This window comes from Plasmodium gonderi (genome assembly GCF_002157705.1).
Source record: "Plasmodium gonderi DNA, contig: Chr08, whole genome shotgun sequence".
NCBI lineage: Eukaryota > Apicomplexa > Aconoidasida > Haemosporida > Plasmodiidae > Plasmodium > Plasmodium gonderi.
In genome coordinates, this window is record NW_021628933.1 from 1,781,961 (window position 1) to 1,809,429 (window position 27,469).

General features: G+C 24.8%; 6 protein-coding genes across 6 annotated transcripts; 4 read left to right on the forward strand and 2 right to left on the reverse strand.

Moving 5' to 3' along the window:
- Positions 1-3,263: 3,263 nt before the first annotated feature.
- On the forward strand, positions 3,264-5,206 carry PGO_083600 (splicing regulatory protein; the record flags this gene model as incomplete). Its single annotated transcript, XM_028687582.1, has 2 exons — positions 3,264-4,946; positions 5,129-5,206. 2 exons carry the CDS (start codon positions 3,264-3,266, stop codon positions 5,204-5,206), a joined length of 1,761 nt encoding a protein of 586 aa, XP_028543383.1.
- Positions 5,207-6,487: 1,281 nt separating this feature from the next.
- On the forward strand, positions 6,488-7,609 carry PGO_083610 (hypothetical protein, conserved; the record flags this gene model as incomplete). Its single annotated transcript, XM_028687583.1, has 1 exon — positions 6,488-7,609. One exon carries the CDS (start codon positions 6,488-6,490, stop codon positions 7,607-7,609), a length of 1,122 nt encoding a protein of 373 aa, XP_028543384.1.
- A 2,368-nt stretch (positions 7,610-9,977) lies between these two features.
- PGO_083620 (Plasmodium exported protein, unknown function) lies at positions 9,978-10,856 on the reverse strand (the record flags this gene model as incomplete). Its single annotated transcript, XM_028687584.1, has 2 exons — positions 9,978-10,527; positions 10,687-10,856. 2 exons carry the CDS (start codon positions 10,854-10,856, stop codon positions 9,978-9,980), a joined length of 720 nt encoding a protein of 239 aa, XP_028543385.1.
- Positions 10,857-15,693: 4,837 nt separating this feature from the next.
- PGO_083630 (Plasmodium exported protein, unknown function) lies at positions 15,694-16,656 on the forward strand (the record flags this gene model as incomplete). The annotated part of the gene is made up of 2 exons (XM_028687585.1): positions 15,694-15,807; positions 16,000-16,656. 2 exons carry the CDS (start codon positions 15,694-15,696, stop codon positions 16,654-16,656), a joined length of 771 nt encoding a protein of 256 aa, XP_028543386.1.
- A 1,922-nt stretch (positions 16,657-18,578) lies between these two features.
- On the forward strand, positions 18,579-19,625 carry PGO_083640 (Plasmodium exported protein, unknown function; the record flags this gene model as incomplete). Its single annotated transcript, XM_028687586.1, has 2 exons — positions 18,579-18,767; positions 18,918-19,625. 2 exons carry the CDS (start codon positions 18,579-18,581, stop codon positions 19,623-19,625), a joined length of 897 nt encoding a protein of 298 aa, XP_028543387.1.
- Positions 19,626-23,937: 4,312 nt separating this feature from the next.
- PGO_083650 (Plasmodium exported protein, unknown function) lies at positions 23,938-24,937 on the reverse strand (the record flags this gene model as incomplete). The annotated part of the gene is made up of 2 exons (XM_028687587.1): positions 23,938-24,705; positions 24,848-24,937. 2 exons carry the CDS (start codon positions 24,935-24,937, stop codon positions 23,938-23,940), a joined length of 858 nt encoding a protein of 285 aa, XP_028543388.1.
- Between the last annotated feature and the right edge of the window lie 2,532 nt (positions 24,938-27,469).

Here is a 27,469-nt window from a genome sequence, read left to right on the forward strand (position 1 = left end):
AATTCATGGTTTTTTTTATAATTCTGAAATTTAACAAATGGCACCTTTTTTTTTTTTTTTTTTTTTTTTTTTTCTTATATTGCCCATGGTGAGATTTTATCTATTTTTGTTTATTATTTTTATTCACAAAAATGCCATTTCTTCAATTTTATACAAAATAAATATTATATAAGTTTTGGGAAATTGGATTTGCCTTATTTGTATGTATTTGTATATCCTGTGAAAAAGGTTTTGCGTTAATTTACGTTTGGAACAAGAGTTCAAAATAGTATTTTACAAAAAAAGTTATACTTTACGCTTAGTTGTACAATAATATTACTGAGCTCATAAATATGTTTTATATTATTTGTGGGTTCTTAAAAGTTTTTTATTCTTGTAAGTTTTTTTTTTATATGTTTGCTGAAAAAAGGTAAATAAAAATATTGGCTCATATTCCTGATCAGCTTTAAGATATATTATAAAAAAAGTTGAGGGGGAAAGTTAAACCTCAAATTAGGCCTTTATTTTTTCTTCAAGTGCCAAAGCATTTTAAAATAAGATGTCATAATTTACATGTATAACAAAAGTTAATAAGCAATTATTTTTTGTGTTCTGAGTAATTAATAAATATATGTTTTAATCGAAAAGTTACATTCATTCATGTACACATAATAAAAAATAATGGGGGGGGGGGAAAAAAAAAATGCATATTTGTGAAAAAGTAAAAAAGGGTGAATGAGGAACTGGGAAGAAGCAAAAAGTGTGAAAAACTGAAAAGATATATTACATACATTATAAAAATTTACATAAATGAAATAGGTACAATGAAGTAAATTCAAGATAATTTTTTTTTTTTTCTTAATTGTTCCAAAAAAAAAATTAAAGATAGCGAGCAGGAAAGCTGTGTATATGTATATGCATATGTAATAACAAAAAAGGGCCATAAAAATTATTGCGAGTGCTTTGCACATAAAAGTTTGATATCTATGTCACAAATATATTTCTTAAAACGTATGGTTATTTATGATTATTTATGTCCTAGCGTTCTTTAGCTTTAATTATCAACCATAAGGCTTGTGCTGAGTAGTATACATGTAGGATTACATTTTTTATTGAACTGAAAAAATTTGCCCCCTTTTATGCTATAACATAAGTGCCAGCTGATACATGTGCACATATTCAGCATGCGCAAATGCACAAAATTTTTTCCTTTTTTTTTTTTTTAAAATATCGCACCCGATTGTGTATGTTTTAACAGTTAGCTATTTTGTTATTATTTGTTTATTTGCCAAAGAGGAGGGAGTAATACATTAAGGAGGTTTACAGAAAAGTAGTAAAAGAGACTATTTCTTCTATGAAATGGTCAAACGTGCCATTAATTTCCTGCGTTTATACATGAATTCATTTACATTACAATTTCCTACATGCAAGTATACCCTTGGAACATTTATGGGTGTGAAAAATTGTAAAGCTTTTTTTACAGGTAAAATGTGCGAAAAATTACGTGTGTGTATGTCTACGTATAAATATATAAATTCTTGTGTGCCCCTTTAAGGTACGATTTTGGAGAATTTAACATTACAAAATTAGTGATGTATTAATACTCTCCCTTACTTTTTAAGTTGAAAACTTTCCACAAAAACACAAAAGCCAAAGTTATAATTAATTAATATGAATAAAGAGGATAATGAGAGATCAAGATAAAGGGAGGTGTAAGGGGGTAAACGTTTAAAGTTTCCCATATATTAATTTTAACGATGTATTGTGGTGTTCTCTACACATATATATATTTTGACAAATTTTAGTGTTAAATTGTAAAAAATTATTGAAGATTTGTTCCTTGAAAATTTCTATGGTTGTGCATAGCTTTATCAATTTAAAAATGATAAGCTGACTTGTTCCATTTTTTCTTAAGGACATAAATTCAACATTTTCAGTGTTGCCGTTTTTCTTTTCTTTTTTTCAAAAATGAACCATTAATTGCACTACTATCCACCCGTGGAAAAATGGAACAAAATTTCTATTTTAAATTATAATGACATATTTTTTTTTCACGTATTCATTCAGTATATATTTTGGCTATATCATGATAATACTGCCTCGTTTATTTTAAATTTGTAGAGGAAATCTGTACAAAACCTTGTCAAAACGTTAGCAAATTGTGTTCTTTCTATTTTTTTTTTATGTACACTGTAAACGAATTTACACCTTATTTGAATCTCTCTTTTCTATAAGTTTTCACCTTAAGTGGAATGACTTTCAAAATTATGCTAAAAGTAGCAGTGTATATGTTTAAGAAATGTTTCGCAAAAAAACAAAAAAGGGACATATTTTTCTATAATTTCCTCTTATCCTTTAGTGAAATTTACTAAACACTGTTATTTCATATCATATAATGTACACATATAAATCTTATAAACTTCTTGTGGGAAAAATTGGTATATAGCAATATAATTATATGATTGAACATGGTAACAAAACGAAGAATATTTGCCTTTACATTCATTTGTATGATATTCTGTTTTTATTATCTTGGAATATTTATAAATGATTATATTGAAATTTATATTAATTTTTTAAAATAGTAAAACAGTTGGGTAATACTAAAGATTAATTTTTTTACAAGGAAAATGATTTTGTTCATGTGAATGTTTTTCTGTTTTTTTTTATTTTTAATTTTTTTATATTTATTATTTTTCTACCTTTTACATACACCGTTACCTTACTTGTTTTGGAATTTTCGCCTCTTCCCCTCCACTTAAAAAGGTAGTAAAGTTGTAGGTAAAATAAATACCATGTAGAGGAGTTCTATTTTTCATTTTTATATGATGATATGCATACATATATATACATTTGAAGTGCCAAATATTTTTGGAAAAAAAATAAAATAAAGGTTATTATCTCATTCCACGTACTCTTCTGTTTTATATTTACTCTCTTTTTGTTTGATTACATGTCGTAACATACACTAGAATTTATCCGTTTGTTAAAATTATATTACATATTTTGAATGGCTACAATAAGGAAGTATTGCCCGAAATGTGAAGTTTCACAATTGGCAGGATTCGCCTTGCAATATTGAATGACAACGCATTATAGATCCATCAGCTTTACTTTTACCAATAGAAAAAGAAACCATTCATTAATTAATCGTATTTCCATTGTACTTGAGAAAAACATATCAAACATTTGTTAATGGTAGGACGTCGTCTTTTAATTTTAAGAAAATATATATTATTTTTATTTTAAGGGGGAAAAGAAAAAAAAATTTTAAAAGAATGAAAATGAAAAATGTTATGTTAGACGCCGAACATGGCAGAGATGATGACAATAGTAAAATTAATGAAAATGAAAAAGAAGCAAACATTTTGAGAAAAAGCTTGTGCTTAACGAAAAACATGTTCATAGGAAATGACATATTAACACCGTTCAATTATAACCTTCTTGCTTATGATACGAACATAAATGATAGAATAACTAAAACAGAAGAGGATGATAATAAGGAGCTAAAAGATTTAAAAGAAATATCCACATTATGTATTACAAGCGAAAAGACTACAAAGAGTTACGAAGAAATGTATAAGGAAAATGAGCTAAATGCAAGAAGACAGAATTTGAGAGAAAATGTTATAAAAAAATTAACCGCCATAAAAATGAATATTAATATTAGGGAATTGGATGAGTACTCATCTGTTAAAAAACTATACATAAAAAAAATCGAAAAAGATGATATACAAAAGGGAAGGGAAAAAAACAAAAAGAAAAAAAAAAAGAAATCATCTATTATAAGCAGTATTATAAATGACGACACAATTAATAATGATGAAATTGGACAGGATTTAAATCATTTAAATGAAAGCATGATAACTAACCAAATGAGCGAAATTGAAACAAAGAATACGGAAAAGAAAAGCATTTTACCATATGTAAATCAGCAGAGAAATGAAATACATAGTGGGCCTATTCTTAAAAAGTCAGATGATAGTATACTAAGTAGTGACGCGCTAAAGAACATAAAAACGTTAGATATTTACAAAAAAATTAAAAAACCGAAATGGCACTTTCCTTATAAATTATATAGAGTTATACTAGGCCACTCAGGGTGGGTAAATTGTGTAGATGTAGATGTAAGTAATGAATGGTTTGCAACTGGGGCAAATGACAGATTAATTAAAATTTGGGATTTAGCTACATGTAAATTAAAATTAACTTTAACCGGTCATATAAATAGTATAAGGGATATAAAAATTTCGAAAAAAAACCCATACTTATTCAGTTGTGGTGAAGATAATAGAGTGAAATGCTGGGATTTAGAATATAATAAAGTAATAAGAGATTATCATGGGCATTTATCTGGTGTGTACTGCTTATCTTTACACCCATCATTAGATATACTCATGAGTGGAGGACGTGATTCCGTTGTAAGAGTTTGGGATATTAGAACAAAGAGTTCCATTTTTGTATTGTCAGGTCACACAGGTACTATTATGTCATTATGTTCTCAATCTGTTGAACCACAAGTTGTGTCTGGATCTCAGGATAAAATGATAAGATTATGGGATCTAAATAATGGAAAATGTAGAATTGCATTAACACACCACAAAAAAAGTATTAGGTCACTATCGATTCATCCTTTTGAATATAGTTTTTGTAGCTGTGGCACAGATAATGTTAAAGTGTGGTGTGGAGCAGATGCTGAATTCGATAGGAATATTACAGGATTTAATTCTATTATTAATTGTAGTTTAATTAAACAAGATTCGTATTTTAGTGATTCGTCTATTTTAATATTGGGAAGTAATAATGGGCAGTTACATTTTTATGATTGGTCGAGCGGTTATAAATATGATACCTTATCAAACAAAATAGTTCCAGGGACGGTTGAATGTGAGAATTCCACATTATCTATGGCTTTCGATAAAAGTGAAAGTCGGCTAATAACAACCCATGGGGATAAATCCATTAAGGTAGTGCAAAAATATAGGGACTACAACCCTAACACAGATGTACAAAACTTATCCATATGTATATGTATTTATTTATGCTTTCTCTTTGGGTACATTTTACGTGTTCCATATGTTATTTTTGCATATTTACTTTTCCAAAAAAGTGCTAATTTTAATGCTTGTAATTCTTTTGCTTTCCGTAGATTTGGAAGGAAAATGAAGACGCGACGCCGGAGAATTTCCCCATAAAATGGAATCCCTACGAAAGCTTCAAATTTTGATTTGATCCCTTTTGAACTATTTCTTTTTGAATTAGTTCGAAGCGTTGCATGGATTTGCGCATATATATCTGTATATGTACCTGTGGGTGTGTATATACAGATCTTACAATTGCGATAAGAAATATGTTTTTTCTTTTTCTTTTTTTTTTTTTCACTTTCTTTTTTTTCTTCCTTTTTTTTTGTTGTTGTTGTTGTTGTCCCCCATATTTTCCTCATTAGAGAAAAAAGCGCTTGAACATGTTTATTTAATTACAACAATAGTTGCGTTTGTGTCATTTACGTTACATTCTTGCAGTTCGGCACATGTTACGTTAATTCGTATGGGTAACAATGTGGAAATGCTTTTTTTTTTTTTTTTTTTAAATTACGTTCTCACATAGGAGTAGTAGTTTGGACGACAAAATATAATTTAAAAAAAAAATGTTTCTATATAAAAATGGTGAAATCCTTATTCGCATCATTTTTATATGCTACAATTAATATTTATGAATAGTGTTTTGTCCAAAGATTACATATCCTTTTTTTTTTTTTTTTTTGGTGTGCAAAATTTATGTTTTTTGAAGTTTATAGGAACTGTGTTAGAAACATTTTTTTTTTTTTTTTTTTTTTTTTTTTGTATAGAACATTCCATTCAATATATAGCACATAATTGGCATACTAAAAACTTTCCAATGAAACAAGCTTAGTTCTTTCGTAAGCATTAAATAAAGTGGGAATGAAATATATTCACATGTGCTTATGAAAGTGTACACGATGAATTCCTTGTATTGGCTTACCATTTCCTTTTAAAGTTCCCTTTTATTTTAATTTGGATTATTTTTGCCTTCCCCCTATTTATAAGTTTTATAAGTTAAAAGTTAATTTTCCGTATTGTAGGAAACAAGTAGAACAAGCACTATAATGAAAAAAAGAAACATTCAAAAAAGGATGTTATGATAAAGGTGAAGAAAACTAAATGGTAAAAAGGCGACAACAAGAGAGAATGAGAACGAATAAAATCGTTTCAAAATAAAAGGAAGAATGAAGGGAAAAGAAAAAAAAAGTGCTATTATTTCTGAGTCATTTTTGTGAACTGGAACATCAGCTAAGCAATTTTAAAATCCCAACATTTAACGAAATACTTTAAGAAAAAAAATATTATTCACTCAAACATTTTTCCTTTCCACCATTTTTTTTTTATAAATATGATGATAGGGTTATAAATAAATCTCTTGATATTAACAGAAAAAAAAAAAAAAGGAAACGTTTTATGAGACACGCTGATAGGAACTGTTTTAAAAAATGATAAAAATTGTGAAAAGGCAAATATACTACTCATGTGAAAAAAAAAAATACTACACAAACAGGTTGTATAAAAAAGTTTGCAACAATTGTTCAAACTTAAACATAAATAATATAAGCAGGTGTGTATATTGTGATAACATATTAAGCGACAGTGATATTAGATTAATAAAAAATACGATTTTTACAGATATAATAAATGTGAGAAAAGAGTGGAAATATTTTGGTGGAAAAGGTGTAAATAACAGTTATTCTGCACCATTATTAAGTAATGTTGAAATTGATGATAAACATGTTCATCTTAAGAATGGGTCAGTAAATAACTGTAATAGATTGTATGTATATTACAATTGCTATGATTATATTATGTTAAATAATCCATATAGCAATTCCTGTCTTAATCTCATTGTTTTGTTTAAAGGAATTATGTATGATGTTAAGAATTTAAAGAGGAAGGATATAAACTGTTTACTGCATATGTATAATTATATATACTTTGTGATTGATATATTCCTATACTTTCTTTTAATTAGCAAAGGGAAATTCGTTCATTACAAATATATGTATAATAATTCGTTTGCTGTGAATGTGGATTATAACGACGAACTTGTAGATATTTTGTTCGAATTAAATAAAATTATTAAAGAGAAAAAGAAAAGTGTGGTTGCAGATAATGTTAATAGTGAGAAAAAAAGACACTTAGAAAATGTAAGCGAAACTAATATTATTGAAAAACTAAATGAAAATTATGAAAATATATACAAAGAAGTGTTAATGAATATTAGGGAAAAATCGGAATTATGCAAGTTTTTTAAAAAATTAGAAGACGTAAATATTAAAAATAAAATAATGGCTTTGAAAAAACACTTGTATATAGGATGTTCCTACCCTTCACCCATAAATCATTTTTCTCTTCAAATAATATTCCCTCCATTTTCGAATTATAATTTTTTTGCATTTCCCTTTTATTTTCCCATACAAAAAATACTTCACGATTTGTATATATATGGCCATGTTAAAAATTATAAGCACTCAGAAATAATTAGGAATATATATAATAACAAATTAATTAAAGAAGTAAAAGAAAGCGATTTCGTGTGCAGGAAAATTCTGCAGTTTTGAATGAATTTTGTATTAAATAACCTTAAAAGAAAAAAAATAACATACATATATAATCACCCCTTATTATGGGAAATTAAAAAGCAGTAATTTTTTCTTCAGATAAATTTAATTTGTTAGAGGAAGTTATATAGGGATTTTTAGGGATCAGCTGATAGGCATGTTAAATTCCACATATGAGTCAATTTATTAGATTAGTTTAAAATCAATATTAGAAATGACTCCGATTAGCAAACATAAGAAGGATAAGAACATTTAAGTCAAATCGTTAAAGTGATAATCACATTTTAAACACCATAGTGAAAGTTGTACCAATCGTATTATGTATATATATAATAATTATAAATCCTGTATTTTGTGGGCAAACAAAATTTGAAGTAGTGTGATCTTAGTTTTTTTTTTTTTTACGTTCTTATTTATGATAGCGCCTATTGTAATAGTAGAGAACGTGTTCCATTTTTTGTATTTTTTCTATTAAAGCATAATAAAGCTCATTGTCTGAATTTTTTTTTTTTTATCCTTGTCACAAGTAATATTATGTCTATACTTCTTTTATCATAAGGTCAATTTTGAACAATAGACTGCTAAAGTGAATTAGACAAAATCTTTTTAATAGATATAGAACATATTACTGTGGTGATTTTATTTACTAACTACAGAACTTATTTGCAGAAAGTTGGCCTTTACATAAACCTAGACATGCATGTCTCTTAAGACCCGAAGAAAAAACAAGTACATGGAACAAATATTGTCGCAAGTGTATGTACACAAACATACGAATTAATCCTATTTTTTAGTGGAATGCATGTTTTAATGTAAAAATTTCTATTTGTACATTTTGTAATGTTCTCATTTCTTCCATTATTAATTTTTTTTTTTTTTTTTTTTTTTTGTGTGTAAACGAAACGTATGTATAACTTACTGAAGTAACATTTGATTTAAGAAATTTCCACTTTTTTGTTTAATACCTTGTATATACAAAAGAATTAAAAAAATTGAAACTGTCCCATATGCACAAAAAAAAAGAAAAAATGTGTGGACATAAGAAACTTCAAAGAATTGAAAATTTTGGGGGGTATCATCACTTCAAATATTTGAAGTTATTTTTGTTACACATGCTGTATACATATTTATGAATAAACTAATGAATCAAAAAAAAAAAAAAAAAAAAAAAAAAAAAAAAATAGTACTGAAAATTAAATTAAATGTAATCATATGAAGATAGCATGTGCTATAAAATCTTTGTTGTGAAAAATATTTTTGGGGAATTTTATAATTATTCGAATGTTACTTTTAATAAAGACAAGAATTGTGAAGAATTAATGTGAGTAAAAATATAAACATTCATCAACATGGATTTCCCCTAACATATATTGGGGTTATACATAGATTAACATTTATCAATCAATCTACATTATATGATTAAAAAGAAATGATCAGGAAGCACCTTTTTAAAGATTCTATTTTAACATCATTGACGGAGTTTTAAGTAATTATTGCCTAGGGGAAAAGAAAAATTTATGTGCTCTCTTCAAATGAAAAATATAAGAGTAGGGTGAAAGTAGCAGAAAATGTTTCAATTTTGAGAAAAATATCATTTTTATTTATTTATTCTTTAATAGATATTGTGGACACTTAAAAATGTAAGGGAAAATAAGTTTTTTTTTTTTTTTTTTTCTTAAAACATAGTATTATATTCAAAAATAATACAAATATTTTGTAATAATTCAGATACAATGTTAGGAAATAAAAAAAATAAAGAAAAGAAAAAAAGAAGGTATTTTTAAAACGGACAAACTAAATTCTAAATTTAATTACAAAAAATACGTTCGGTTGGAAATTCTATTATGCTTCGTACATTTTAGGATTTCTTAAGAATAAGTGAAATAAAAAATAATGAAATAATATATCCACCATGTCTGCAATTAAAAAACATTAGAATTGCAAACACATACACGTATTATACTTAATACAATTCCATTACGAGGTGGTTCATCAAATATTTCATCAATGTTGTATATGACCAAGTCAAATTGTTTATTTGTGTAATATAAGGTAATGTTTACAAAGAAAGATGTTCATTGAACTATTAACTACTTGACATTTTCGTTATGAAAATTTCTTAGGAGTGTTGAGTTTTGGGTCTATAAATTTTTTCCTACTTATTTGTTAAATATAATTAGGTTTTATGCATATTTACATTTGATCGAAGAGGGCTTATGAATACTGGAATATATATATAGGTATATATTGGTAAGTTTACAAATATATGAACCCTTCTATGGATTTCCATTTCTTTGACTTCAGTTTATAAGTGGGAGTGATGCTTAACGTCGGAAGGATTAAAAATAGCTTACGCCATTCAATGCACTTAATAAAAATTATAATTTATCCAAGAATTACATTGTTCTCTAACAAAATTACACCATTCCAAATTTTTTTCTAACTTCATTTTCATTATGCTTACCCACATTCTTTCGATGTCTGTATCCCAGTTTTTAATTAATTGGTTCAATGCTTTATATTTCAATTTGTTTAAGAGTTTCTCTAAAATTTTGTCATCTTCCTCATTTTTACTTATGCGTTCTCTACTCAACTTTTGACTCATATCTAACCAACTCTGAAATAATTGCGTTGCATCGGATGTGTTATTATTCATCAATACAGATGCTGTTAACCATGTTCCCAGTAAGAGTTCGCTCCATGCAGCAATTTCTTGGTATTCCAAATATATCCATTGTTTTTTTACCCTTTCTTCAAAGCTTGCCCAGGCTTCTATTATCAATTGAAATTCTCTTTCTTCTGATACATCCACAGTGTTATTAGGACATGGATTACTCTCAGTTCTCCTCATTGCCAAAATTCGTGCATTGCTATTAAGTTCCCCTTTGAAAAATGCGTTGTCCTGTTTCTTGCATAATCTGCACGTAGATGAATATGTATAAACAGAATCTATAAATTTTTTTATTTATAATACATACTTTTATGGAAAAAATGATGAGCGAAAAAGAGGTCCTGGTTCTATACAAAAATGGGAGTCTTAATTTTTTAAAAATTTCCTTTTTTCTCTTTCAACTTACGGTAATATACATAAAAAGACCAGGGCGCATGATACTAAAAGTTTATAAAATGAACCAGTTGTTCTACTTCTACCTTTGGATGGTTTACATGAGGATTTATTTTTAATATCATAACTATTTATTGATGATTTACTTCCAAAGATGTCATATAAAATAAAATTACTATTCATGTTTAATTAGTTATAAAATGCAATAATGCTTTATATTTTAATAATTTAAATTTTTGTGAATTTGGTTTTTAATATTAGGAAGGCATGTAAAACTTGACAAATTAATAACTTTTTATATTTTTGATTTCATTTATGGTGTTTATTAATTTCTACGGACTTTTTTAAACTTATATATTAATTTTTTTTTTCTTGAAATAGTGGTATATTTTCAGGATAACAGAAGAATAATTCGTATGCTAACAATATATTTCATAAAAATGGGTCTTATATTGAATTCTTATTGAACTTTTATCTATTATGCATGGAACTATGGTTCATTCTTTTCTTTTTTTTTTTTTTTTTTTTTTGGGGGTATTTCTTTTACATATAGCATAAAAATTTACATTATTTCTATATGTCAAATATGTTTGAACGACATTACTACCGCCATTTACAACGCTACTACTATGTCTTTAAATTTTAGTAATAGTACAAATTAATTCTGAGAAAAAACATTTATATATGTATACTAGTTACGATCAAAAAAAAAAAAAAAATAAAATAAATAAAGACATAAATAAATACATGAAATTTATTAATATAATTTAATACTATATTACATTAAATATTTCAATTTTACATAATTAAATATATAAAGAATGAAAAAAAATAAAATAAAAATATAAATAAAATGAATACAAATGAACTATCGCAAAGATAGAAATGTTCGATTACATGATTTGTTGTTGCTGCTGTTACTACGCAAATGGTTGCAGTAAAAAAAAAAATATATATATATACCTAATTTGAAATTGGTTCAAGAAAAAAGGAAAAAGTCTTTAAGAAAGATTTATATACTAGAAAAAAAATAATACAGTTTTTTACTATTTAAATTTTTGTAATATATACCTGCAGTTATAACTAAATGCATGCATAAATATATTCATAAATTTACATTAAAATGTACAAGTAGTTCCTTTTTGAGTCTACTATGCATACATATAAAAAATAATGTAAAAGGGATTCATTAAAAGATTTATATTTTTTTTAAAAAAAGTAATATTCTATAACATGAAAAAATAAATGGGCATATGCTTTACTGCAATGTAAAAAATTAATAAAAAGAATAATAGACTGTCATAACATTTTTTCCTTCACAACATGGTGAATGGATGGCAGGACACATAGTTGAAGCATGTATTAAAATTATAGTCCTAATAAATTAAGTAGCATGCTTGTACTTATATTTTATATTTTTTTTTTTTCTTGTAATTTACACTATTAATTTTCGTGCCATATGATATTTAAATTATACGCATAATCCAATTTTGACATGATCTATTGTACCAGTTGCACAAAAAAAGAAAAAGTAGTTTAGACTTTTATTAATACAATTTCGAAAGTTTGAATATTGGACATGCATAATTTATAATTTTGTGTTATATATATTTAGAAAAAAAGGTAATGACTGTCGTACTATTTTATTAGCCTAATTATTAATATTTTTTATTCACCTCGTTTTTACAGTAAAAATTATAGAAAAGGTCGATCTCATTGAATCATTTTATAATTTCCTCAGAAGAGGAAAAAAATAAAACTAGGTTGTTCCATTTAAATGGTTTATTAATTAATTGTTTTGGGCTTGTATATTTCCAAAAATGGGTATATATGTAAGTTCTCGTAATAGTTCTACTGTTATGTAAGTATTTTTTTTTTTTTTTGATATATTAACAGTTTTTCCTCAACTGTTATTGTTTTACATATGCATAAAGTTATGAATAACGTGTATATATATCGTGTAAATTGACTCTTCTTGCTTTCTTCGACAGCATAACTATAAGCAGAAAAGGTTAAGTAGAAATAAAGTTCAAATAAAAATTAGCCATAAGGGTGTGTGTCGTAGCAGTAAAGTGCAGTATTTTTATTAAGACGCATCAATTTTAAGTTGTTCTAATACACATGTTCATTTTGTTATGCCTGAATTGATTTCGTTTACATTAATTTAAAATGGTGTGTTTGCATACACGTGTAACAATTATTTATACCCATTTCGAGTGTAATAAAGTTCAAGTATTTATAAATTAGAAGACATTATTTTCTTGCAAAAATTATGATATTAATTACTAGTAAAGAAGGATTAACAACAAATTTATAGATAATGCAAATTCATATATGTTCTCATTCTATTCTTTACTATGTTGAATTGGAAGAAGGGCATTTTGTCTCAAGCCCATGTAATGACTTGTAGATGTTACACATATAACATGTGTAAGCAAATGCATTTATTATGAACTCAAAAGTTGAACACTCAATTTTATCTTTCGTCAATTTATGTGATTCATGATTTAAATGTAGTGATAACCTAGTAAATAGGAATTGAGAAATGAATTAATAATTTAACTATATCTAAAAAAGTAGTATAACTACCGTTCCAGAAAAAAAAAAAAAAAAAAAAATACTCCTTTAATGTATATATAATCATTACACACATATATATAAACATGTATCCTATTTTGAAAAAGAATTGCTTTCTTGTAAAGTGTAAGTGTTGTATAAAAACGTGTGAATAATTTTTCCCTTAAACAATTTGAAAGAACTGTTGTTAATTTGTTTTCTTTTTTTACATTGCACAAAAGAATGACACAAAAAAAGACCAGGCTATCTGTACATATATGTATTAGGTAAAAAATACATATTGAATTTCTTTCACAGAATTATTAAAGTTAATTTGAAACAAAAAAAATATTTTCTTTTCATATATACTTTTATTCAAATGAGTGCAAAGAAAAAAAGGGAATTTGAAATGAAGAGAAAATCAACATCATTGGGGTTTTTCACTTTCCCACCTCATGTTACTACATCTTCCGCCGACATGTAAAAATTCTTTTTCTTAAATTAATGCTAAATTGGTCCCTTGTACCAAAAAAAATACTGAAATACAAGATAAATGAGAATACTAATCGAGATGTACGAGCCTTATATATAAAAAAATAAAAACAAAACAAAATTCATAAAGAATAATCATTTGTAAAAAAAAAAAAAAATTTAAATATACAAGTATATATATTTCACAAATTTTATAATTTAGCCACATACCTGATGAAAGATTTTAGACATTCACTACACTTTTTTTGTAATAAAAAATGGTATTAAGCAATGTAAGTTAATTGACTCTTGTAAAAAAGTGAAAAATTGAAACATTTTTATAATTATTATAATAAAAATATTTTTTATAACGTTTGTCATAATATTTACCCCTTCTAATTTTAATTTACACTTCTACGCTAACTTTTAACTTTTTACGTTTTCGATTTTTTCTTTTTTTCTTTTTCCAAGAGCATGCCCCAATTGTGATATACTTATGTGAATATTAATTTATTATATGTCTTTTAATGCATTTTACATTTTTTAAAAAAAACAAATAGACTAGTTAACCATAACTTCGAAAAAAAAATAGTTTTTCCTATAACAGAATTTGCATGTTTTGCAACGTACAACCAATTAAATTTAGTACTACGGTTTCATATCTATTTATATATATGATATATAAGAAAAAGTGTTAAAAATGCTTCTTCTATAAATTACCGCATAACATTGCTGCATTATTTTTTATTCATTGTATAAGTGAAGAATGTGATTTTTTTAGTAATTGACAGAAAAGTAATAAAATTTATGATTACGTTTTTAGATTTGTACCTTAAAAAAAAAAAAAAAATCTTCGTAGAAACAGAAAATCATGCATGACACATCATAAATAATTTTATTATTTTTTATTATATCATAAAATGTTACCTTCATCTTTGAGTTATTGTATTTTTAGGTACCGAAATTTAAAGTTGCAAAAAAAAAAAAAAAAAAAAAAAAAAAAATATTTATATACATATGGGATAAGTATATTATATTTGATATTTCGGTTCTACTAAGTTTTTACCGCTTTAGATATTATTATTTTTATTTTTGAGAGCTGTGCATATTTGAAGAAATTGCCAAGTGACGTGTTATCATTTTAACGGAATAAAAACTGAATGACGGCAAAGACTTGATGGATTGATTAAAAGTCATTTATATTATTGGATGAACTAGCAAGTATTTTAGTAAGAGGAAAAAATAGGTATATATATTAATATTATGATTTTACAAAATTTATACCCCCCTTTTTTTTCTTCATCGCTTATATTTATTAGGGTATAAATAACATATATTGCATTTTTTTTTGTTTTCTTTTTCTTCATTTAAAATGAAAAAAAAATATACACGTACTTTACAAATTTTATAAATATTTTGTTTAATAAAACTAATTAATAATTAACAATTTTGTGAATTATAGCACTTACTTTACTATTGCTTTTATTTAGTTTTTGGAAAGAAAATGACAATGAAATGACAATTAAGTGTTATATATATATATATACATATATTGAACATATTAAAATAATTAGAATTCTTCATAGATTTACAGTTAATTAAGTTCATTCTGATAATATATATAAGATACATAATATTTATTGCATATGTATATATTTCAATGATTATCACAGTTTGTATAAAAATAATCCATAGCACAATTAATGCAATATTTTTAAGCTATTTTTTTATGGTAGTACAATATATATGATGTTTCCTCCCTTTAATAAGTATTCTATTAGTTGTTAGAAATATTAAAAAAGAGTTAGTTTTTACTATAATTCAAATGAATAAATATATAAAAACATACGCCAAGTTATAAAAGAACAAGTCATCTGTTTCAAATGTTAGCAATTTAATGTGATAAAATAAAAATACGAGATACAAGATATCTAAAAGGAAAGAAAAAAAAAGAAAAAAGAAAAAAAAAAAAAGTTAAAACATTATTTCAAACATGGAAACTATAAAGAAATGTCGTACTAAAGGAAAAAGAAATAAATTCTACATTTCCGTGAATATTTTTGTAGTTACTCTTTTGATTTGGACATTACAATGTTTTAATAATAACGTACGTATTAATAAAAATAATGAAAAAATATTGAAAATTTTTTTAGATATTTATAATTTTTTTTTACATTTTCAATAAACAATATTTGTATTCACACATTCATAATAATGCATATTAAAGAAGAAAGAAAAAAAAAAAAAAACTCTTTAAAATATATTTTTTATCTAACTTTTTTACTTCTTCCAACTTTAGGATACTTTGAATAACCCAAGTGATAATGATAATGGTTATTACAATGGAGAGAAAACATCACATAAAAGAACGAAGAACAGGTGTTTATCTCAGGGGGGAGGTCTTTTTGGACCAGAAATAAATGTGTTAAAAAATACGGTTGTAAATTACTTGTTAGGTAGTAATAATAATAAGGATAATAGAGGAGATATGAAACCAGAGGTCGTAGAACCAAGATATGATCAACACCCTCCAAGAAATTATCGTGATCATCATTATTACAATGGTCCTGATGATATTAGAGGACATGATAGTTATGTTATAAGAGATGGAAATAGTCATGGCATGCCCAATCGTCAAGGTCCAGAAGTAATGTCATATTATGTTCCAGGTGATGGGTCTGAAAAAGATAGAAGATTGCAACCTGTATATTACCCAGTGCAACCAGCAGCACAAAGAATTCATTATAATAATAATACATCCATGCTAGGGTATTTAAAACATTTTCTATTAGAGCAACAGTTGTTTTCCTCTCCTGTTTTAAATAAAATGGCCCCCATATTTTTTTTAATGTTTCTTTATTATGTAATATCAGCTGTAATTAGTAATTTCCGTCATATTATAGCTCTTTATTTTCTAGCTAAAATAGTAAAATTGCATTACAATAGCAATAATTAATTTGGATTGAAGAGAGGGGGGGAGGTGGAGAAAAAGAGGATGATAATATTCTTTTAATGGAATTCTCTCCTTATAAGGAGTAAATATAAATCAAGAAACGGGTTTACAGCATAATGGATTAATGCTATTCATCCGAATGCGTTAGCATAAAAACAAAAGTATTAACCCTTATAGAAAATTGTGAATTTGGTATATAATAGTTATAACTACGCTAAAATTTTTTTGTGCTTGCAAAATGTGTATAGCATTGCTACATATTTATTGTGGTATGCATTGATACTTTTAAGATGTAAACTTTCACACATTAAAGCATGGATTCCTCAGGAAAAGCAAAATGGATCTTTTCATGATATGAATGTGTATATATTTATATATATGCATAAATATACATATACATGTATAGGTCTATTTTATAATAGTTTTTTTTTTTTTTTTTTATGTCATGTTTTTCCATATTTAAAAGGCGCATTGCCTATAAATATTATAAAACAAATAATTTTTTTTTAAGGATGTTACTTTTAATTTATGTATATTGTATTTGTATGAAAAGTAATACTACTGTTACATATGTTATGTATATACAAAATAACTTTTTCCATTGTGTATATATAGTTTTCAAAAAATTAATTTTTCTAGTAATCATCGTATTCATGTACATAGTTACATTGAATTTAATGGTCCAATTTACATATTCATTATTCATTATTCAATATTTATTTCAGTTTTTATATTTTTATAATTAACTCTATATGTTAGCGTAATGTTTCATATGCCATTATTATTTTTATTTTATTTTTTTTTTCTAAATTAAGTATTAACATTTATAAAAAGCAAATATATTAAGACATAAAATTAATAATGTAATTTTTTTCAATTACTACTCAATTAATTTAAAAGAGATTACTAAAGAAAAATTATGCTTATGGAGCATGCTGTTCATGTAATTTTTTCTGAAAATTATTATTGATGTTTTTTTTTCACATTATAATAAAAAAAAAAAAAAAAATCCTAAATCCTAAAAACTTTATGGTTATTTATTAGGAGTAATTTTGTTTTTTTTTCAATTAATTAATAGATGTTCCAAATTTTGTGAAATTCTTCACAAAATAATGCTTTTTAATTTTTATAGAACGTTGAATGGTAAATTTTGACCATTGTCCTTAGAAAAATATGGGGAAATAGGGTGGTGCTTAAAATGAAAAGCTGAGGGGGTAGTAACCCCTAGAAAAAATTGTTTAAAGAATAGCTTTTTCTTAAAAAAGAAGAAAAATATAAATAAAAACATTATTCAAAAATAAACTAAAAAGTTAAAAGAACTTTTGCTTTATTATATTTTTTTTTTCTTAGTTAAGAGGAATTTAATTTACCGACATGAATTATTAATATCTATCTATGTAATATAATAAAGAACAACCAGATATAGTTTAGAAAAAATTGTTTTAAAAGCGTGTCTTCCTTTTTTCCGCGGAACCGCTCTATATTTTTTTTTAGTAAAATAAGCAAGAAATTTTTTATAGATGCATGTTTTTTTTTCTTTTTTTATATAACAATATAAAGTATATTAATTTTATTAATGGTAAAAATAGTATAAATTAATAAATATATTATAAAAATTACTTGTAACCTCATTATTTATGTTAATGCGTCTGGATCAATGTTAATAATTCTAAAACGAAACCTTTGTGGTTTTATTTGAATTAGATTTTACACATAAATAATTTGTGATTCACAGTATCATATAATTTATTATTTTTTTTATTATTTTATTTTTATTTTTTTTTTGATTTGATCTGTTTAGTTTTCTTTAGTTTATGATTAATGTAGAACATAAAAGGTATGTCAGTTTTTTATAATTTTGACCTAGCATGTAATTTAGTACCTTTTTTTTTTTTTTTTTTTTTGTTAAAACATAATAATTAAATATGAATATTGAGAATGAAAAAAAAAAATTTTTATTATCTAGGAAGAAAATTTCAGTTCCAAATACAATAATTGCTAGAGAAAACGTATATAATTTATGGCACAATAAGGAAAATATGAATGTTACTTGCAATTTTCTAATCCATTTGCTTTCCAAACGTTTCGTTATGACCTTGGGTGTCATTATTTGCGTTTTCTTAATAGTAAGACATTAAATATCGTACATATATACATGTTAGAAAAGAATACAATTTTTTTTATTATTTTAGACCCCTCTCCTTTTTTGTAAAATGGGGATTTTAAACATTTTTCTGTAAATGATTTCCGCATTTCTCACGTAGAATATTTGCACTTGGGGAAATAAGTTATGTTCACAATTAGAGTTCATGGAAAAATATTCAAGGAACTTAAGTAATCTAAACAAACCTGGAAATAAATGTATGTCTCTTTTTTGTAGAGGTCTTTGTGATCTGTGTATTGGAAAACCTGTTCTTACATCTATTACAGCTATAACAGTAAAAGATTTTAATGAAAAGACTGATACTATAAATGGGAGAGTAGTTGATATTGGTAACTTGCTTGAAAAATGCCAAGATAATGTAGAACTATTACGAGAAGATGAATTAGATATAATGTTGTATTATTTAGAATATAGTGAAGACGTTTGTAAAATAGATTTTCTTTCTACATGGTGGCAAATTTGTAGGATGGAAAAAAATGAATGTGATGTTTTTAAAATGCAATTATCAAGGCTTAATAAAGAAATAGCAAAAAAAAATGGTTTAAACACAGAATTCGGGAATAATCTTTTGAAAAACGCATACGATGAATATGAAAATAAAGTAAAAAAACTGCAGAGTACTTACAGTAGTACACTTTATGATTATCTTAATAGAAAAGAAAAATCACCCGTTGTTTGTATAGAAATGCTTAAAAAATATAGAACTGATATTTGTAATTTAAGAGATGAATTTTGGAAGAATTCGGAAAAACATTTTAATGAAAAAATGAAGGCAGAGAAACCTGAAAGTGAAACATATGAAGAATAGAAAGTATGGAGTAAATAGTGATAATTAAGATGTATGTCTTTCTAAAAATAATGGCTTAATAAAATTCTGCACATATACCATTATTACAATTTTGAGAATATTTGTGAATTTTCTATGATGATTTTTCACATAAAATAATAAAATATATTTAACTTGTATAAATTAATCCTTTATTTTAATTCGTATTTCACTTATTATAACAATGAGTTATTTTATTTTATTATTTTGTAATTGCAAAATTTACATTAATTTTTTTTGGCTTTTATATAAAATTTCCCTTTTTGCTGGGTGCAAAAGATTAATTCTATTTTTTTATCGTAACATTACTAAAATTAAGTGTTACATTCTTGCAAATAAAATTGATAATTTTAAATTGGCTATATAATACACTCACACATATTTAACATGTGATTTTTAGCATTTGTATTTGTTTTCATGTATATAATTTTTCTACATGTTAACATAGTTATAATTTTTTTTCCATTTTGTATTTTGGTGAATATTTATATTAAAAAGGTTTGACTCATATTTCGTATTTATATTTATAAGCATCTGTATATTTTTTTTTGTGCGATAAGAGTTAAACTTAGGTTTAAAAATTACATATTAATCTAAGACAAATTAAACATTTAACAACATAATGATTTTATTTAATTTAGCATAATTATTTATTATTATATATATTTTTTCTTTTTAATACTGTTCAATAAAGCTTTATTCATTTTAATATGTAAATAGTTTTATTTTATACAAACTTATATAACTGGGCGTTTTCGATTGCAGGAAATTTCGTTAAATACTTTTTACTGCTAACATTTCATGGAAATTTTAAAAACTATTATAAGATAATAAAAGAGATCATATGATTTATTACAAGCAAAATTTATGTGTTTCTTAATAAACAATAAATTGCTTTGGGCAAAAAAATTAACTGTTCTTTATAAGATAATTTTTTGTTTTCGGAAGGTTTGGTCTATTAGAATTTCAAATTGATATTAAAAAAGGGGGGAAAAGCAAAATTGCAATATTTGAAGTTAAGTTAGTTTCAAATAAGCTTTTACATCTACAATTAATTTTAGTACTCGTAACATTTTGTTTTTCTTATATATGTCTTATTCCACTACGTATTTTCTATTTCCTATGATTGTTGCAAGTAATAAAAAAAAGGGTGCAATTTTTTGGTATCCTTATGAAGCAATATGGTATAATGCATTATTTGATGGAAAAAAAAAAAAAACAAAATTCATGTAAATGAAGGAGGAATTACTTTTACATCAGTTATACGTATAATAAGAAGGATGTATTAAGGGTATTAAAAAGGTACTGGGTGGCTTTTAATAAGGTGTACAGTAATGTCCCATGTATATTTCTAAAAAACATAAAATATTTGTTAATTTGGATTAAAGATATAACTGTTATCTGGTGAATACACTAAATGTTTCAATTACAATTTTATATTTTTTTTTATTTTCAAGAAATGAGCGTTCACGTCTTTTGAAGACCTATATATGTGAGTCCAGCATTTCCAAATCAATATCTGTTTTAGTTGTATACATATTAAATTTCCATTTAAAAATTCACACACCATGGCGAAGAGTTGTGTTTGTCTTCATTTAATTTATGATTATTTTGCGCAGTAATCATTTTATTTTTATTTTAGGCGAAATCATTTATTACACATTAAATGAATCATTAAATCATTATTTAACTTGTGCTTTGTGAAAATATTTTTTTTTTGTACTCTATTATTTGCATAGAAAACTTTTAAATATAAACGTTTTTTTGTATTTCATAAAATGGTAATAATGAATTGTCCTAATGATATAGAAGTTATATTTCATTCACATATCGGTGGCATGAATACTAAAATGAATATATAGAATACATTATTAATGAGTAAATTAATAAAATTATTAATATGTTTGTGTGACTATTCCGTTTTTACCTGGATTTATTTAACATATAGTATCACACATATATTTGTATAGTGCAACATTATAAATTTTATGAACAAAGAGAATATCAAATGTAAGCAAAATTTATTGGTAAAGTAAAAACATAAATATTCTGCTTTCATTACTTAGCACAGTTTGGAAGTGATGGAAGGGTTGTCTAATAAAATGGCATGTTATACTTTTTAGCATAACAATGGATTACATATTGTTTTATTTAGAATTGTAAAAAACATTTACGCATTAGCATACAGGATGTTATCAGCACTCATTGCTTTCCCTACAAACTTTTAGTAAACTCAGAATATTTAATTATTTATGAGAATGAAAACCTAAAAAAATGCTAATATATCAAATATACAGGAACTATAGCAATTCATGAGTTTCAATGTTTATCCACTATTGTAAAAGAAAATAGAAAGCGAATTTTTTTTTTCAAAAATGTAATTATCTAAATTGTATTATTCAAATAGTACAAGAATAGAAAACATGTCTGTAATGATATGTATTACATAAAAAATTGAAATGACCAAATAATTACATTAAAAGAATCAATTTTACACATATCATCAGCCTGTATTAAACTACCATAAGTGCAGAATGAGCCCACAAATGAATTGGATGAAATCACAGAACACAAGTATACCATACATATTAAACAAAAAAAACAAAAAAAATGAAATAAAATAAAAGTAAAAATAATAAAATAATCAATATTAATGGAATAAGTACGAAGAATACATTATTTCATAGATAACATTTTTAACAATGTACACATAGGCGATATCTGCTTGTAATTGAGATTAACTTGAAAAAAAGTTGGGGAAAATATGTGATGGAAATGAGGTTGTGTAAAAATTTTAATTCATAGATTAGTAAACAATTTTCAATAATTCGTGGTATCACATATAATTCTAATATGGGCTTATAGATAATTTGTGACACATCTTTAATGTTCGAATTTAAGTGCACACTAAAAAAAATAAGGCTTGGGCGCAAAATTCGAATTATTATTTCTCACAAGAAGATGTCTACAAAATATTTAGATACAGAGATGTTATAGGAATTAATTTATTTATATTATAGTACACGCAATGAATGTGTCATTTGGTAGATAAGATGACCTGAATGATTAATGATATGGTTCCATGACTCACAATTAAATAAAAAATTTTCTAAATTTCACAATAGATATATCATTTTTTCTAGCACCTATACTATTATCTTTCATTAAATTTTTGTTGCTACGATGCTTTAATATATTTTTAATATTTTTCTTATTCGTTTATTCTCCCAACAATCCTTATACCTTTGATTGAGTAATCCCAAATGGAGAGAGAAAAGCCAGATAAATTTTTTGATAGTGAAAAAAAGAGCGATGATTATTAGAATTTTGATTATAAGATTTACTGAGACAACTAAATATAAACATTAGAAAAGATGAATTCTTAATAAATTCTTGAGAAATGATGAGCTTTTATTATACTATTGTAGTTGATAACGATCATTAATACAGAAGCGTAGAAGAAAGGATATGTGTGCGTCTAATATTACGTGAGAGATGTAGGATGTCTAGGATCTTATTAAGAAATATTAGATTCCGCTGTAAAAGGAAGAATATAGGAAATCAATATGATTTATAAAGCAGTATATGTTAGAAAGAATCTGTGTAGTCTGTAAAAGGTAAAGGAATTAGATGTGTTATATATAGTGAGTAATGAAATATTACTAGTACGGGAAAAAAGGTGCGCGTGTGGGAGATTACGTAGAAGCTTCAAATGAAGATCATATATATATATATATATATATATTACAAACGCTATAAGTACTTCTAAAAGAAAAAAGAAACAAAAAATAAAGGACAAATTTTAATTTATTTTTGAAACATTGATAAATATTAATTAACAGCTTGAATAAGTTTTTAAAACATAAAAACAAAAATGGTTACATTTTTTCATTCAACTGAAAAATGTGTTTTACTTCATATTATTACAACATATTATATCACAGTCATATATCATCATTAAAACAAGAAAAATATCGTAGCAATTTTTACATGATTAAATGAAAAAAGATAAAAAAAAAAAAAAAAAAAAAAAAACTCCGTTACAACAAAAATATGTAAGGGATGGATGTTTTTTTTTTTTTTTTTTTTTTTTTTCTTTCTTTTTTTCAAGGTATAATATTTATGCATATTCCAAACAAATTTTGGAAAATTCAAATGATTACGTAAATATGAATATTTTGATGCTAAATATCGATAAAGGTATTGGAATCTTTATTTAATTTGTTTAATATGTTTTATCATTTGTATTTTTCGGAAAATTAAACATACAATAAATAAAGGATTGTAATAATGCCTATGGAAACAGTATATCAAAGATTTCCTGAGATGTATAGTACAATATGTATAAAATCAGTTTTAACAATTTGACAGAATATATTGTAAGAATTGCTTTAAAATTATCCATACAGTACTTAAATTTTCTATATTTAATACTACGTCTAAACACATGTTTATTATTATTATATGGAGTTATATACGGACGTGGCATTTTTGCCTTAATGCTTGAAATGTATCTGTTTAAATATGTAAATATCCTTGGCTCATTTTTTTTTACTCTATACTCTTTTCTTAACACTTGCGAATATCTTGGCCTTCTTGCTTTCTGTCTTACTTTAAAATCATTCACATAATAGAATGCACGATTTCTTCCTTCATAATCATCATTGTAATATTTAAATTCATCATATCGACCATTAAGATGATGGTTATTGTTTAAATTCTTACGAGATTTTTTAAACCTTTTATTATTCTTGAAGGGGTTTACTCGTTTTTCAAAATCTTCATAACGTTTTAGTGCAGTAGATAGCTTTTCAAGATTACATTCACTCATCAACACATTATATTCTTTTCTAAAAACGCCATCATGCATCAGGGCATTAAATCTTTCTCTAAAGTTGTCATCATCTTCCCCTAATAAATTTATTATTCTTTCCTTTAGAGCTTGATATTTTTGTTGAGTTTCTTCTTCCGTGTCACTATTTAACGTTCTACCAAATATTGTGTGTAATGTGCTTTTTGGAACGAAGACATTTGTGTTCCATGTATGATCAGCGTTAGTTGACTAAAAAGGACAAATGAGGGGAGTTTAAACAGATGTATATATATATATATTTCCAAAATGAAAGAAATTTCCTTCTACATATTAAAATGTAAAGGATCCATATAAGGCTAAGAAATAATTCAAATTAAAGTTTATATCTTACATCAATTAAATGCTTCCAAGTCGATATGAAAAAGGTAATGGTAAGAGTAATAATAAAAAAGTATAATTTAATGTTTGTCCTTTCTTTCATTGATAATTTAACGTTTTTAAATCATTATAGCAATTAAACAATTATTTATTTACTATATAATGCTTTTTGCCTTGCGTAAAACTTAATGGTATAACTGTGCTATATATGTTTTAATTGTTGCTCTGTAGCTTTTTAAAAGTTTTTTTTAAAAACATTTTACTTAGCTGAAAAAAGAATTATAAAATTACATTGTTTACTTTTTAATTTTCTAAAATTTCTAAAAAAATATATTTTATTTTATTAATTTACCTTATAAACATTTAATTATAGATAAAAAAATTTCCATATAAATATCACAAATGAAAATTAAAATATTCTTCTTACAAATTATGTTTTATAAAAATAAAAAATATTACATTATATTTCTATTATTATACAATATGTGATTGATAAAGTATAATTTGATAAAGTTGTAAAATAATTCATTTAAAAAATAATAAAAAAATGCTAGATGCATGTATATTATATTCAAACATGTACACTACACTAAAATACATTTACAATGTTTTTTTCTCAAACTTGGTGAAATATATGGCTTAAAAAAAAAAAAAAATTATTTTAAATTAATATAATGCACTATTTATATATTTTATGTATATAATAAAAAATATTAGGAGATTTTTTATTTTTTTAATTTTTTTTTAATTTGAAATGGGGAAAATTTTATCTGCATTATGTTTTGCTAATTTTTTTTTTGTTTTTTTTATAAGTTAGCGTAAAACAAAATATCCCTCAAAGACAAAAAAAAAAAAAAAAAATAAAAATAAAAAAATAAATAAAGAAAAATAAAAAAAAATAAAAGAATAATAATTTTAGAATGTTATTAATTTTATGGATATTTTTTTGTAGTGTTAACTCTACAAATTTAAATTAGAAAGAAATAATGGTAATTAATTACATTTAAAGGAAATAAAACTTGAAAAATATCTTTGGTATTATTTACATTTAGTTTTATATATGATAAAATAGTGTCTTTTTGTCGAACCAGTTGACAAAATGAAATTTTAAATTGCTAATAAAGGATTCTATGCTTATGCATGATTCCCAAAACTTCAGTGTGTAATGAAAGAATTACCCTAAAATTCACGTAATGAATGCACATAAAACTTCGTATAACTTACTCAGCAATTGTGAGATAAAAAATATGAGAAATGAAGAAAAAAAAAGGGTGGAAAAATAACAGTGAAGATGTGTTCGTGTGCTTACAACCATGAAATATGTCACATCTTAATTATTGCATTTGAGGCTTCCGAATGTGTACTGCGTGCATGCGTCAAATTGTACAACATGTAACAGAATAACAAATATAAGAAGATGAAAATTACTTCATTAGAATGCTTAAATATGGACGAAGATTAATATATATATATAAGCTATGTATTATATAATACCTAAACAGCTATTAATTAATGGCTGTCATTCACATAGCAATAATGTATTGCACAAAAGGCTGAAAAATTTATTCTTTTCTTTTTACCCTGAAGATTTCCCCCTTTTTTGTAAAAAATATTAAAATAATTACCATTTTATATTATGCTTGATGTATATAGAAATAGTGACGAATCAATTGAACACATTATGCACATGCTGAAATAGGCCCATGCAATGATTGAATGCATGTGCTTGTTATTTTTCATTTATATATTGATTAGCGGATAGGATTGTGGTTATGCGTGTTAAAAATAATCATGTTTAAATGAATATTCCGTATAACATTTCTCTCCTATTTATTTATTCTTACCATTTAATAAATATATAACATTATTTTGACTATTAACACTGTATTAAATTGTCAGATCACAAGACTTATATAAATTTACAATCCCAATGCTTTAATATGGAGAAGGGAATGATGCATACCTTGTTAATGTCGTTATTGTAAATTTTATAAAATAGTATAAAAAATTATGGTTTACAAGAAATATATTCACATTTAAGTTTATATTTGAGATCATTCGGAATATATTTTTATTCGTGCATAAAACATTTTGGACTTTTATTTATGCAACTGTAGGTTGGATGAATAAAAGAAGTGAAGTATTTCTTTACACTTTCACTGCACAGATCAACAGTGTTGTTAAAACATTCGGATCAGCTTTTGCAATTATAACTAGAAAAATCCTCGTTAAATTTACTAATTTTATCATAATTTTTAAGATAATCCCGAAAATTTTCTTCTTTATATTATTTTTCAAAATTATGATCAATGTAGTATATACAAGGATTATGGTTATTTGCAAATTAGTTATTAACCTAATATTATAATTTGTTAAGGCCAATAAGAATATAATAGAAATGAACATAACCGATTTTGTTATTAAACAAATTCATTATTTTACAATATGTCCATTAGGTAAACAATGAATGACCTTCTGAATGTTTTACATTTTTTAGATTTTGAGATAAAATTGTTAAACTCTATACAGGTTATGTGTAGAATATTACAAGTCCATTTTGTGTTTCAGAAACGGGAATAATATATACATAGCATTTTTAGCATACAGATATATCAATATTACAACTATTCAGTAC